Here is a 15,601-nt window from a genome sequence, read left to right as displayed (position 1 = left end):
TCGCTTCTGGCGCAGGAGCTCAGTCCGTGCTTCCCCATAGATCTTGGATAAAATTTGAGGTATCTCTTTGAGAGATGCTTCTTTTGGCATTTTTATAGACGATAGTTCTCTCTATTTCTATTTTTGGGAAACTAAGGGTCCTCCTTTTTAAGTAGCATGAGTAGAAGCGTAGCAATCGCAAAAACAATAGCTATGCCTTATTTGAGCCAGATGGGATACCATCGACTATCCAGGTCGCTCGAGGACCAAAGAACGTTCCGGCTTTCTAATATACTCGTATGCTACAGGGAGGAAAAAAGAAAATATTTTTGTGCGCTCGCCACAAGCATATTTATTGTAAACAAAAATTTGAAAAAACAAGAGGCGTTTTAAGTTAAAACATCAATCGGATAGATCTATGCTAAGGAGTACTAGTATACTTATAATTTATATATTTAGAAATGTTTCTACGCTATGCTTACAAAAACGTTTCTTTTCGAAAGCCTGGCAACGACGGGACTAGGGTAACAGCTGCGGGGCCATGCCATGAAAGACGACCTTACAAGCCATATTCCAAATCTATAAAGGTAACATGTCCTATTCCAGTTACTCCTTCAGGGCTGCCTCTTTTTTCTCCGCTACTATCTTTTGCCTCCCGACGGATACCACTTCGAACTTTGCCAACCGCTCGTTAGAAGTAAGTATTTCCTCACTCCGCCAGAAAAGCAAATTCTTATCCTTTCCTCTTAGTAATCTCGTAGCGATCGTCTCGAATTCTTCCAAGCTCTATCTACGAAGATTCGTATACTCGACGAGCCATAAGAGCTTAACATTATCCATAAGCATCCCTACCTTAGTCCATCGATAACAGACCTCTTGCGCTATCAGTAGTCCTAAGTCGGAGTCGTCTGCGCTAAAGTAGCTTAGAGCGATTAGAACCCCTTCGAAGCTAAGCCCATACTTACTATCGAGCATTAAAGGCTAAATAGTATTATAAACCTTAAGCATATAGGTTCTTATATTATCTTTTAAATCGCCAAGCTTTAAGTTGTCGAGATTATCTTAGCTAGGAATATAGGCAGGTTCTTTAGAAATACGCATATCTTTGAGTATCGCGTTACCTACTCCAAACGGAGTTATAATTCGAGCCATGGTAGTTAGTTTAGAGAATAGAAGGTTAAATAAAGAGTAGAATTAGAACCTAGAATAAGTCGGCCATTAGTACCCTCTTATAGCTTCGTAAATCTTACTGATCTATAAACAACATATGCAAGCATCATAACCGAGGATATTTTACGCCCGCTCCATACTAGGCTATAGCCGTCATAACAAGGCTGACGCAAAAAGCTTTGTAGCCGTCGGAATAGAATGTATAATACCTCTAGGAGCTCGCGTCAGGCAGAAAAACCCTACTCGTACTCAAAGCCTCTAGCCAGATAAAGCATACTACGTGGCTTTGGGCGTAATCGAGTTAGTATCCTTGAATTGCTAAGTAATCGTGATATCCGTCAAGTTAGGAAGCGTGAGTCACAGCGGGCAGTATAAAGAGATTGTCCGGCTACCGATGATAAAACCATGTTATAGATATACAGAGATAGATCTCGAGCGCAGCCGTCGCTAGGCAGTCAAAGATGATACGATCATTAATCCATAGCCACTAAATCCTTCGTAGAAGGAGAACACTGAGCTATTACCGTCGCAAAATAGCCAAGTAGAATAGAGACAAATAAGGGCACGCGTAGTGTCGTAGAGCCTTCCTTCTCCAGGCACGCCGGAGCTTTTAAGCTGACATGGCCTCATAATACAACACCGTCCCCTCTCTTCCCCACCTGGAACGTTTACAAGCGTTCCCATCATGCTCATAGCTACAAGACCGCCATATACAAACCTTTATTTATGCGCGATGTCTACACCATCAGCAAGACTATGTACGATGCATCCGCCATCGGGGTAGGTCAAGCACTTGAAAGCTTAGTCTTCCTCTCCAATAACATTAAATGAAATAACTGCATTATTTATGAATAATATCTCCTACCATATCTTCTTATCTTTCTTATCGCATCCACTCACACGCCTACAACCAGGCGGGATTACTAAGCACCTTCGGAGGTAGCTAATCTTGGGGAATGTTACCAAAGTCCATGGGTTTATTATATCCGGTCGACTTAGATATCTGCCGCGTGGTGTGCTCTACACTGCCTATACTAGCGTTTCCGTTACACCGGTTTGCCAAACATAGTTTGTGGCGGCTGATTTGTTACGCTGAGTCTCTATAGATGAATGCGTCTGTAGGGGTATAGACTGTCCGGTCTTTAGGGCCAGCAGATTCTACTATTGCTAGGCGAGATATATCACGATCTTGAGAAAGCGGCAATACTCGCTGATGACATACTATGGCATCTAAAGCTTAAGAATTAAAATACTTACGGTAGTTCATGGGTTCTCTCTAGACAAAGTGGTTGGTATTTATATTATCGCTTGCTTTACGTTTCTTTACGTGAGGAGAGCCTTACAAAATAATCGAAAGGATAATATTATGTGGTCTTATATTGTTAATACTTGTTAAGGAATGGTTCTCTTTTGGCCGCGTTGATTGTGGGGTGGCTATCTGCTTTCGAACTCTGCGCAAGATGGCGATCGGGATATTGTCGTCGGATGACTCATTCTTAGCGTTCATTAGGTCTCTGTTGCTATACGGCGATAAAGACTGTGGGACCGGTCTTTCGGGGATTAACCCCTCTGGGGTTGAGTATCGTAAATCTGTTATTATAAAGGACTCTCCTTTCGTATCCGGTAACAAGAGCAACCCCGCGTCCGTAGTATATCGAATCTCTGGCAATACCGGCGTATCGTATAAGTTCGTTCCGCAGTTAACGCAGTAAGAGTCGTCGTGGCCTCGCATATTATAGATCCTATATTCTAAACACGTAACAAATGTTAACCTCCAATCCTTCAAGTATGATTCGATGAGTTAAATTGCCTCCGAACTTTCTAGATACTTTTAACGCATATAGTGAAGTAGGTCTATAGGGTCGCGCTTGCAAACAATTATAGTCATGCTTCTGGCAAGTATCTATTGTTCGTAAGTCTACCTTTGAGCTTTTACTTTTAGACCCCTTCTATTTCTAGATGCCTCCTATTATTAGACTACTTCCGTTTTGGAGTTATTTCCACTTCTAGGCCATTTTGCATTTCGTAATCTTCGTTATCACCACCCTCATAGTCTACCACCCCGCCTTTAAACCTATGACCCTAGCGCGTCACTTAGTAAGTTCCTAACAAGTTTCTTATCACTCATAGCTTTATAGCTTCTCGATTCTCGACGCCAATGGTTAGCAGCTTTCCGTCTCTCTTTTTAGCGCACTAATACCTCGCATATAGGTCTATTTGCCTACATATCTACTTTCGGTCCTCCTCCTCCCACTTTAGGGTTCTATAGCCTATCTAATTTCGATTTCTTCTATTTTCCTTCCACTTTAGTCCTCCGCATCTTCAGGGCGACCTTTAATTCTAGGTTCTTTCTGTTTCTAGAGCACATTCTTACTTGTTCGCTTCTACCTCTTTTACTCCTTTAAGAAAAAGTCAGCCATAAATGCGGCGGGTGTATACAGAATACGAGAACGAAGATCTGCTAATAGACTGGCCTTTTTTTGTTAGTTTCTTATTACCTTACTTTGTTTCTCTTATTACCTACACTCATAACCTATCAGCAGTATAGCACCATATTTTGGTCATTAGCTCCGCCCTTACTAACTTATTCGAATTTATCTACTATTTCCTTAAAAGATTAATTATCATATTTAATAATATTTCGCGCCTTCTTTATCATGCCTTCGAAGTCCTATCCTATATAGTGGACTAGAAGGAGACCAGTCAGGCAATAAGGCACAGCTAGGACGACGAGAAGTATTTGACGCCGAGAAGTATTTGACGCCAAGAAGTATTTGACGCCGAGATATACGGCGCACCAGGACTAAAAGCGGCCATACAATGGAACAACCGCTATAAGCCGATCACAGTCTACATAGACAACACGTCCGTGATCGACTGCATCGGAACAACAGCGGCTGATTCCTCGCAGGCATACTTCCGAGAATTCCAGAAGATTGGTGACAGGTACCCGTACCTGATCTCCGTCAAATGGTCGCCTAGGTATACCGGCATTTTCGGCAACGAGCTGGCCGACTAACTTGCGAAGCATAGCGCAACGCTATCCGCAGACAACCATTTGCCATCTATCTCCTACAGAAAAGACAGATAAAGAAGCAAATAACAATCAATCACCAAGCCTAGTAGGTATCAGTTAAGAGGATAGAGTATTAGAAGTTCGGACTTAGTACTAAGCTAAAGAAACTACCAGAACTTAGCCTCCCCCGCTACATACTTAGCTATCTCCTAACAGCACAATCATAACACAGCGGTTTCGCGGAATACCACGAGAGGTTCTATCCTAGACAGGCAACGCTAGAGTACCCTTACGGGTGCCAGAAGTTACCCACCTATCTCTTCTACTATAGGAAGATCCCTAGCTATCTCTAAGTTCGGCTTACACCCGACCCAGAAACGGTAATAGGGAAATTCCTCAGTAGATCCTATATAGTATTTATAGGCATTACTAACTTCTACTATTCGAAGATTAATAAGCGCGCGTAGTACTAAGTAGGGCGTATAAGCCTAGCGCGCTTTATATAGTATCTAGCCCGAGTAGTTCGCGCTACTCGTTAAACTAATATCTAATTTCCTTTATTTTCGGCGATATACGCCACTAATAGTAGGGCTCCCGCTGGTCCCCGTACAAAGACTAGGAGACAATAATTGTTAGCGCGACGTACCCGCGGTTGCCGCCGCGGACGCATTACGCTAGTATCATCGTAATCCCGCTAACGGGTATCGATTTAGACAGATATATGCCATTGGGCGCGAAACTGCTACAGTTAGAGGATAATAGCAGAAAAAGGATTCTAGGGGCAACTAGTGAGAACATGGGCGCGGCACGCATTCTATTAGGCGCCCACTTAGCGGGTACGACTGTACATTAATCCGTAGAAGGCTCGATAGCACGTCCAAAAGCCTACACTATGGCGCCGCCAACGGACGTAATGGTCAAATCAAATCAAATCAAATCAAATCAAATCAAATCATTCGTTCTATAGTTTTTTTTCGAAAACCATGCCGAAATCATGCTAAGGGGTGTCTTTAGTACTTTTAGCCGTCCTCTTCTTTACTTTGGCTCGCCCGTTTGTTGATTTCAGCATCCACCTATTTCAGATACTTTAGAGGGGAATGTCGTTAATATGGAGTAGACTGATAAAAATAGACCCTTATGGTCCAGCAATGATAGGACTGAGCTACTATCTATAGTAATCCTGCTTATCCATTTCAATTAATGCCCATTTTTTCTCGAACGTAAAACGTGAACTTAAATGGATATACTACTCCAGCCACCTTATGCACTTGTTATTTCTCTCGAATCATTATATCCTTTCTGCTCCCTGTTCCTTAGGTCTCCTGTTCCCACCTTCTCTCGATCGGAACGTCTATGAGTGACTTTTTGAATATGTTAGTTCCTGGCTATCGTTCCTGACTTAAGAGCGCTTGTGCTATTCTTGCTAAGCTTCTTGACAGCCGGTTGGTGGTAAGTAGCTTTCTAGTAGTCCTATTGCTAGCGGACGTAGTAGCTGTCCGCTTGCGCCTTTGTGCCTTTGCGCCCTTGTGCCTTTGTGCCGTTCTGGCCCGTGATTTATGAGCCCATAGTTTAGTTAATTATAAATTAGTTGTTTAGTCGTGAGCTGGCTTCTAGATGTATGCTGTTTCGTGCGCTTGCCCTCTCTTCCTCGTCGTTGTAAGGGCATAATTAGGTATTCTAAACGCGCTATAACTAATATCGCAGAACGGGAGCAAAAGTAGAGAGACGACAGGCAGTTAACAGCAGAAACTCTACGATGCGTGCACAAGCGTTAATAGGCCAGAATTGGTCGTGCCAGAATTGGTCGTGCCAGAAGCGGACTCGGTACCAGAAGCGGACGTATTGCCTAAAGTGGTATGCTAGATCGGGTCTGATGCCTGAGATAGAGATTGCTATTCGCGAATCTTGATCAAAAAGTAGGCAAGGCGGTAAGAGAGCAGTTACACTAGAGTGGCAGGCGGTGGAAGAACTAGGGCACGAATATAGCAGGCGGTGCGACGATGCGATTACCATAAGTGGTAGGCGGTGACTAGGTTAGCGTAGTGCTATAACTAAAAAAGTAGGCGGTCAAAATGGTAAAAGGTGAAGGGGACCATAAAAGGCAGGCGGTAAAGGAACTATGCGATACGTAGACGCGTCATCATATCGAGAAAAGAAGGCGGTGAAGAAATCGAAAGTCAATGTGTTTCGATAGGGAAGGCGGTGGAGCAAACTAGCGTGCCCGCAAAGGGCAGGCGGTGGAAAGGTGGAGGCGAGCGCTTGCCCGAGACTAGCGAGCGGTGGAAGAAGCATGAGATGGCGCCAAATATAGCAGGCGGTGGCAAGCTACATCGGAAAAGGGAGGCAGTAAAGTCAAGATTTCAGTAAGTAGTATGGAGTTCCTAAAACGCAGGCGGTAAGAACGGAAACAAAGTCGAAAAGGGAAGGCAGTAAGAAGCATATTAGTAAAGAGTAGGCAGTGAAAAAGTATGCCTACAAAGAGTAGGCGGTAGAGTAGAAGGGCGGTAGTAAGGCGGAGGCAGTCCCAAAACGGCAGGCGGTAAAAACATCAGCGAGAAGACATAACATTCCGGTAAAACTACAGTCGTGAATATCGAGCGCATTGGGCAGTGTTGACACTACGACGGCGATAGAACAGTGAGCGAAGCCAGTAGTGAGCGCTAAAAATCGTGGTACCGAGCTGACGGGTATGGTTCCGGAAGGCGGTATGTTGTGATGGAGTTACACTGTTAAAACGGGAAGGCGGTCAGTGGCTGCGAAAGCTGATGCCTGAATTCGCACAGTAACGTGTGGAAAATTTCCACTGGGCGCGTGGGTTTTACCTACCGAATCCGGCGGCATTTGCTCACGGAAGAATATTCTTATAGATATACTAACTCTAAGGATAGATAATATAAGGTAGCTTATCTAGATTAGATAATAATAATAATAATAGCCTATATTTATCTATATATCTATATAAGCTATCCCTAGGGTTAGCTTATTAATATTTAGCTCCTTTGCCTTAGTAGATAGATAGATAAGTAGGCGGGTTAGTAGGTAGGTAAAAGCTAGGTATCTAACGTAGTAGAGTTAAGAGGTTAGAATCTACCTATAGCCTACGTAGGCTAGCGTGATTACTAGTTTATTTCTATATAGTCTTTTTATGGATATTATGCTATAGACCTAGGCTACCCCCGGGGGTAGTACTTGCCTACGGACTAAGCTACTAGCTTGCCCTAGCCCGAACGTTAAACACGCCCATACATACACTTATGTGTCCTCCCACTAACCATACCAACTAAAGAAACGCTACTAACCTAAACCCCGCATTAGTAGGTATTATTCACGGAAATATCAATAGTCTAATCTAAAAGGCGGCGCCTTATAGAATTCCTGGATGAACTTCTGCTGTAAATATTATAATATCCAGAGGACAAAGATACCTACTCAACCTACGTTAGCTCGCCAACGTCTATAGATGGCTCTAGGTTACCAGTATATTATAGTATAATACTTATTAGTAAGTACTATATAATATAGAGTATTACTATAGGCATAGCGCTATATCTCTACATATATAGTAGTATATAATAAGGTACTTTATTTTACTAGAGAACTATATATAAAGATAAGTACCTTAAAATATGCTTTAGATAAACTTGTCTCTATACTATTACTACTACTAGCCTACTACTACTCTTACCTACTTACTTAGTACTCTTACTGCCGCCACCACTGCCGCTGCTAGCGTTAAGAGGCTTCTAGAGGCTCGATAGCGGTAGTAATAGTAGTAGTAAGAGTAGGGAAGCCTTACTCGCTAATTCGCTTAAAAGGAATATTAATAGAGGAGGAAAAAGGAAGCTATTAGTAACACTTAATTACTACTAAAGAAGTACTTTTATCTAGGTAGAGCTTATATAAAATCTAGAGGTATTATGCTAGTATAGTACTTATATACTACTATATACCTAGAGAAATTATACTATGCCCGTAGTAATACTCATAATATATAACTAGGTATTACTAGTAGTACTATAGTTATTACTATAGCTTTCTAGTTACTTAGCTATATATAAGTTAGGATACTTATAGTAATATATAATCTAGGGCCTTTTACTAGGGAAAAAAGCTTACTATGTTAATAAAAGCTAGTTTAAACGTAAAAGAGTAAATATTAGTGTATCTAGGGTAAAGTAATATCTAAGTTAAAGCATAGATTCCTTTACTAAGGAGTTTTAGATATATGGCTAGGTACATACTAGCAGCGCTTTACTATAGACTAAAATAGCTATTACTATTATTCTTACTAAATTTCGATATATAGGGTAGATAGTCCCTATTAAAGCCTAACTCTCGCTATATATGTTATATATATTAGTATTATATTAATTCCGCTAGGCCGCAATCTAAATGTTAATTCATGCTTGTTAGGAGTGTTACAGATTTATTATAGCCGTCATGATAACATGTGTGGTTAGGAGGAAGTCTGTAGGATACCGGGCTCGTTGCGGTTGACAACTAACTTTTTGAGGGAAGCTGTAGGCATTGTTACTACATTCGGATAAATGACAAAAAAACCTACAAGCTTACCTACACTCAAAGTCTCAAGATCGATAGCTACCCGGCGTCCGCTACCTTGCTGCGCTCCGCCAATTCCGTGCCCTGCCGACTAGGCCTCCTCCCCGGCTGTCCCTCAATCCTGCGCTTCACGCACCACAGGATCCCAATCAGCATGAAGAATCCGAAAATTGAGCACACAGAAATTGCCGCAAGGATGCCCTCAGACAGTTGCTTGTTGTTGCTGTCAGACCCGCCGTTTAACGGCTCCGCCGTGCTGCCCGGCGTCCATGTGTAGAGTATCGCACCAGATGGCAGATTGGGCAACGAAATCGGCAGCGCCTTTGTCTCGGACTTGTGCCACTGCGCGACAATCGGCTGGTGCAGGAAGAGCGTCATCATCGTCTCGGTTGCGTCGTCGAGGGTTCCGTTCCCTGGGCCCGGGGCGGTCACGGTCGCACGAGTGGTGCTGGTTGGTGAGCTCACGCATTCCCCCGCACCATATTTATAGCCACTAGAAATTTACGCATGTAAGCAAAACGTCTCTTATTCTTTGTTCCTGGGGGACAAGTTCACTGGAAGGGTGCGCATTTACCTGGCGCAGCAGTGTGCTTCTGAATGTGTTCGCTGGCCCGTGTCGGAGGAGGTCAGCGCAGCATTGTAGTAGATCCATCCGCTCGGACACACGGCTGGGCTGAAAGTGAAGTTGTCGTGGTCCCAGCCCGGCGGATTACAGGACGAGAACTGGGTGTCGGCCATGTTGGACTGATAGTACTGGTGGTAATACTCCCATGTCGTGAACTGGCTGCTCTTGTAGAAAGTGCTGGTGACATTCGGGTTTTTAAACAGCGAAGCGCACTCGCCGGGCTGGGTGAAGAGCGTGGTAAGCGGAGGGGCGGCCGCGGAGGACACTGTAGAAGTTGCCTTGGCCATGTCTTCTTGATGGACTCGTGCGACTTGGACTGTCAGGCTGTTAATGCAGCGGCTCACATTGGACGGTGGGAGGCCACCGCGATAGTGGGGTGCCGAGACATAAATACTATTATGGGTATTGGTATAGATGATGGGCAGGTAGGGCTTTTGGGGTGGTGGATTGGATTATTGTCAGGGGCTTGGCACTGTACACAACCCTGCTATTGCGGCGAGCTTCACAGAGTACAGGGTCTTTAGTCTTGATATACGGAGGCAGTTGGTGCAAAGAGATCCCTGTTCTGTTTTGCGAGTGGCGTTTAGAGCCAAGGCGCTCAACTAAGGCTGGGTGCAATTTACACAGCACATGGGCGTATGGCAAGCAACGATAGGCTTGATTTAGCCCGAGCTGTGCAGCCTCCAACGCAAATTGGGAATGTATGCATGTGAGGTAGTCTACTGGGTCTGTAGACTTGGTCTTCAACCTCCAGGTGCAAGGTGGAGGGCGGGGAGGAGGACGGCGCGCCGAACCTACAGGGATTGAGACCTAGTAATCGGACCACCCGTTTGTGAATACAGACTGCATAAATTAATACAAGGACTTGTACTTTAGTGTAATCTATATTCAAATAGAAGTAAATACTAAACCTTCTCTCTCTTTATCTCTTCAACTATTATTATTGTCTTTCTTTAACCTCCTTCCCTTACTTTAATCTCTTTCACAGCTATTCTCTATTTTAGTGTATATTTCGACTGAACTAAAGTACATCTATCTTATGCGGTCTAGGTATAAAAACGCATGCAGTCCAAATACTGGGTCTCCAGAGATTCGAGTACATCATTCCGGGCTACCAAACTAACTTAGACTAAAACATAGAGTTAAATCTAGCGCTTTCCTACGGCAAATTTACCCGCACTACTTGCCCGTGACATGACAATTCTGGGACGCAATGGCAATATTGACAGCCATAGCCAGAGCAGCCATATGCCCCTGCGTCTGCTCCCTATACTTTTCCTGGCTCCAGCCAAAGGCGAGCTGATATGGCGCCGCAAAGGCGTCCGTGTACAGGACATTCGGGTACGAGTACGGCGTGAACTGGTGGTACGCGTACCAGAACATGGCGCTGAGAAAGTCGGTGGCCTGGGCATGAATCGGGTCCGTGAGGGTACCAAATGTGAGACTCGGCTCCCAATGCAGGACGAAAAACGTATCCTATCACGTGAGTTAGCTCATCATCACATAGTCTTGTCGGAGAATATTGTTGGGGAGCCTTACCAGCTCGGTATCGATCTTGATCGCCTTATTCAGCGTTAGCTTGCTGATTTGATCCTGCGCGAGAACGGCGGCCGAGTCAACGTTCGAATACTCTCCCTTGGTGGGGAATAGGTTGCGGTGGTAGTACCCGCGGTCCGGCATCGTAGAATCAGTCGTGACACCCGGGATGCTCTGCCGCGCGACGCTCAGTACACAACCCTTTCCGTCGCCAATGTAGTCGTTCAGAGTCAGGTCCGTCAGGTATTTGATATTTTCCTTGGGCCCCACAGGCGGCAGGCCGCGGCAAGGCTTCTGGATGTTGTTCTTGAACTTGTCCAGGATGGGCGTCCAGTCGGTGCTCTTCATGGTCGGGAACCTCGCCTCGTTGATGCCCGTGTTGAAGCCAGCCTCGTCGTTGATGTCGAGGATCACCAACTCGCCCGGGTGCTCGTCCATGAATTGGTTGATCTGCTCAATCAGCGTGTCAATTCGCAGGCCGCGACCGCCCTGCGTCGAGGCAAAGTTGGAGTTGTCGGCCCAGACGGACATGTGGCAAGTAAACGAGCCCTCATGGCCACCGGCACACGGGCGGATGTCGAACCAGCGCGCGCCGCGCAAGAGCTGGCCGTAGATGTCGAGGTACTGGTTACGTGTGTTGCCCTCGTTGGCGAGGTTGCTGGCGAGGGTAAGCTCGCTCATGCCTGAGTCATGCGAGCCAGGCATGCAGATGTGCTTCAACTTTCGGTCACCAAGGATAGGGAGGAGCTCCTGCATCCATGACACGGGCGGGTTTACGGAAGAGTAGTACCCAAGCTCCTCGGAGCCAGTCAAGACAAAATAGTTGGTTAGGCCACGGTCGTAGCTCAGCGACGGCCATCCCAAGTCCGCTTCAGTTCCGACATCTGTGCCCTTGGCCTTGAGGGAGGCTCTCGAACGCAATGTTGTTTCGAATCATGCTTTTGGACTTGTCCCATTTCGTCTTCAGAGCCCACTTCTTGTCCGTCTTTCCGATGCGGTAGTACGCCTCGCCGGCGGTGTCTGAACGCTTATCAGCCGCACTTAGCGTTTCCATCTGCGTCAGGAACTGGACGGATTCGCCGGCGGGGACCGCAAAAAACTCTTTTTTATACCGCGGATCCATTTGCCAGTCGTTGCCGCCTCTAAACTCAAACTCGTCGGGACAGCCATTGACAATGGTCAGGTAGACAAGTTGCTCCTCTTCCGCCAGAACTCTCAGGGTATTGTATTCACCCTTGCGGATATATGGGTTGATCCAGGTATCGTTTGAGCCGGCTTTGCATGTTCCGCCAGAGACCTGACGGTCATCGAACACGGCAATCTGACTCCAGTAGGGATGAAAGTCGACAGCAAGATTCTCGTCCGCCTTGATGATCTTGCCCTCATACTCAATCATGTTGGCCGAGCCAATGGTCACGAGATTGTGAATCGAGACTCCACCTTTGTTTTTCTGAAACTGAATCAAGTTCAACTGGCAGTTCAATTTGTCCACACATTTTTGCGTGTAGGTGTCGAACCACGAATACAGGCCTGCACCGTGAATGGTAATATCCTGACTCTCAACCACCCGTATCGCCCACGATGCGTCGCAGCCCACGGTGTTGCGGCCGCTGCAGGTCTAATCAGGATCACCATTCAGTGCACCCACTGCGTCCGGGATGGGGGCCGGCGGCCGGGGATTCGGCTGGTAGTAGGGCGACTCGGTCTGGATCATGCTGGCGTAGACGTGTCGGGCCTTGTAGAACTGGTACTGGTACATGATGGCATGTTCGCTCGAAGTGCCGTACAGCCACACCGGGTACTGGCTCTCAACGAGGAGACCGCGCGAGACATAGACGGAGCACTGCGTCATAAAGTTGTTGTCGTCGTCCCAGTCGGGGTCGTCAATGTCGTGGTCCGCCACCCAGAGCCACACATTCTCAAAGTAGCCCGAGCCAGACTTTGTGATGTGCATCAAAGCGCTGCCGGCATTGCAGCCGCTGTTGCTACCCTTTGTCGAGGCAGGGCACTGCTTGGACTCGAGCTCAGTTCCGACCGCACCGCCGACGCGGACGTGGCAATCCCACATGCCAGCCTTCCCGGGCGCGGCCGCGCGAACATTCCACTGTACGAAGATGACGCCGGGTGTGTTACCCTTGTTGGTGAACAGGAGATCCTGCATCTGCGCACTGCCCATCTCGTCAGGCTGTCCCACTTTGAACAGCGGTCGCGGTGACTTGGCGTCACCAAAGTTGCGCCCAAAGGCCGCGATTTGGGACCACACCTCGCCAACAATTTTGACGTCCTTTGGCACGGTAATGGTGTCGCTAATCATGTACGTGCCGGCATCGACGTAGACAATCGAGCTGGACCCAGCATTGTCGAGTACCCTCTGGAAGCATGCCGTGTCGTCTGTCTTGCCGTCACCCTTGCACGACTTGCGCATGTGAATGAAGGTGTCTGGCTTATAATCCTGGTATTGGGGTTTTGTCTTTTCAAAGAATACCGCCTTAGGGAGACCCCCTTTTTCGTCTTCAACAAGAGTCTTGTCGCGCTTGGTGTCAAATTTGGTCGCAAGCGCCTTGCGCTGCTCGGTACCCGAGTATACTCGACCCTGGACCCATGTGTCAATGGTGCCCTTAACCTCTTCCAGGTACTCTTTTTTGCCGTCCCAGACATGATGGTTGACATTGTCAAATTTCACGTTGTCGAGGGTTATGCCGGTCGTGGCATCGCCCTTTTCGCCTTTGTAGACGTAGGTGAGGAACGTGGTCCCGACTGACGAAAAGATGGAGTCGACAACCATGATAGATCCGGTGTTGTGAGTTTCGCCTTCGCCCATCAGCTTGAAGCCAACCTCGCAGTTCTCCATGCGAATGGACTTCCAGACCCACCCCCAATCCCAGATGAGCTGGACGGCGGTGCGCACATTGCGAAAGGTGAGTCGCTGGCTGGTGAACTGCTGCGTGCCACCAAAAACGCCATACTGGCCGCCTTCAAACGTCAGGTCGCTCATGAAGCCGCCACTTCCGTTTTCTGCAAAAATGGCTTGTTGGGTGGTCGAAGAGGACTTGCTCGCGATAAAGTCGACAAACTGCAAGCTGGTGGCCTGCGCGACCTGGTAGTGTATGGCCGCAACGTTGCCGCCCTCCCTTGTCCGCGAAATGTCAATCTTGAAATTGCGAATTTGCCGATAAAAGTTGGCCTGTAAACATTAGCTTTGACTTTTAGTTTTTGACATCTTGTTTGGTACTCACCGTGTTGATGAACCACTGCTTGGCATTGCCATCTGAGCCGGTTCCGCCATTCGGGACGTAGTGGTTGGTGCTGATGACGCCCAGCCCGATGAACCGCGGCGCTGCAATGATTGTTGGCCTATCAACGGCCTGATACGACATGTCAGCTTTGTCCGATTAGGCTAGCCTGAAAGCTCACATCACCAATGAACTGGGTACCGTAGTAGGTCTCAATTGTGCTGCTGACGAGGTAAGCTCCTGGAGGAAAGTAGATGATGGCGCCTTTGGTTGTAGAGCTATAGCATCCAGGGCCACATGCCTTTCCCGCAGTGACTGCAGAAATGATGGCTTTAGTGTCGTCCTATTCTTGTTAGTAAGTCTCAATCGACAATTAGAGACGTCACTAACTGCTTTTCCGTCGCCCACAGCACCATAGTCTTTGACGTTTCGGAATACTTTAAAGTCAGATGGGTTGTTACCCCACGGCCATCCGCCGCCATGGTCCAGCTGTCCCATCCACCACTTGCCCTTGTCAGCTCGCGCGACATGCCTGGAGGTAGCATCGGTTCCATTGCCATAGTGCTCAAGCGCATCAGCTTCAGCTACAAGAGCAGCAGCATCTCGAATTTCTTCGGTAATATTGAGAAGAGCGGGCGCATCATGCGTACTGGCGAGGCGGCTAGTTGCGCCGTCGCCAAAGTCCTTGGTCCGAGGGTCGAGGCGATACTTGTTACGTGCCGGGCTTGCAATGCGAGCCTTGTTGCGCGCAGCGGACTCGTCTGCTGCCTGTGCGACAATTTGTCTCGCCCGTTCGAGATCTGAGGAGCTTGCGCTGGACAGCCTCATGGGTATGGCATCGGTCTCATTCTGGCGGCGAACTGGTGCTCTGGGGATCAGCTCCGCCAGGCAAAGGGCCAAGAACAGTGATAGTGTAAGTATGTGACGCTGCATTTTTACGAGATGAAATGTCTACTTGAATCCTACAAGTACTGCGATTTATGTAGTATTTATACCCCGAGAGGGACGGTTCGACGGCGAAGAACCAGGCCACAAAGTACATGACAACAGGAGCCCTATTAAAAGAGGGAACAACGTTGAAATTGGCGGTTTAATTATTTCAGCAATTCAATGGCGGAAGGTAGCTACATCCGTTAAATTAAAGCGTTATTTTATGAGTCCTGTTCTAGTTATTACCACTGTCACAGTTGTCACCACACCGCAATTATTTTACACTAAAGCGACGCAGGCTCCAAGGGACGTCAATATACTTTTTACATCTATATGAATTTTTCATTTGACATAATTTGTGTCTCGTTTGCATAAAGCTCTACGAATTACTGAGAGCCGCTGCGCAGCTAGCTATCGCGAGCGAATATACAGCGTCACTGCCGTGCTGCTCGAACACACTTGAAGGGCATGTGGGCATGTTTACAAAAATAAGATTAAAAATGAACTCTATGTGTTGTCGATCCTTATTTTTCACTTGAGCAACCAACTAAT

The 15,601-nt window shown here is 46.8% G+C and overlaps 2 protein-coding genes across 2 annotated transcripts; both read right to left on the bottom strand.

The window, feature by feature from the left end:
• Positions 1–8,764: 8,764 nt before the first annotated feature.
• V2A60_005893 (uncharacterized protein) lies at positions 8,765–9,637 on the bottom strand (the record flags this gene model as incomplete). The annotated part of the gene is made up of 2 exons (XM_083257191.1): positions 8,765–9,218; positions 9,300–9,637. 2 exons carry the CDS (start codon positions 9,635–9,637, stop codon positions 8,765–8,767), a joined length of 792 nt encoding a protein of 263 aa, XP_083113317.1.
• Positions 9,638–10,529: 892 nt separating this feature from the next.
• Positions 10,530–15,052, bottom strand: V2A60_005892 (uncharacterized protein; the record flags this gene model as incomplete). The annotated part of the gene is made up of 7 exons (XM_083257190.1): positions 10,530–10,826; positions 10,890–11,796; positions 11,861–12,504; positions 12,535–14,070; positions 14,123–14,251; positions 14,301–14,462; positions 14,510–15,052. 7 exons carry the CDS (start codon positions 15,050–15,052, stop codon positions 10,530–10,532), a joined length of 4,218 nt encoding a protein of 1,405 aa, XP_083113316.1.
• Between the last annotated feature and the right edge of the window lie 549 nt (positions 15,053–15,601).

This window comes from Cordyceps javanica, chromosome 3 (assembly GCF_051103115.1).
Source record: "Cordyceps javanica chromosome 3, complete sequence".
NCBI lineage: Eukaryota > Fungi > Ascomycota > Sordariomycetes > Hypocreales > Cordycipitaceae > Cordyceps > Cordyceps javanica.
This window is presented reverse-complemented; position numbering and strand designations above follow the sequence as displayed.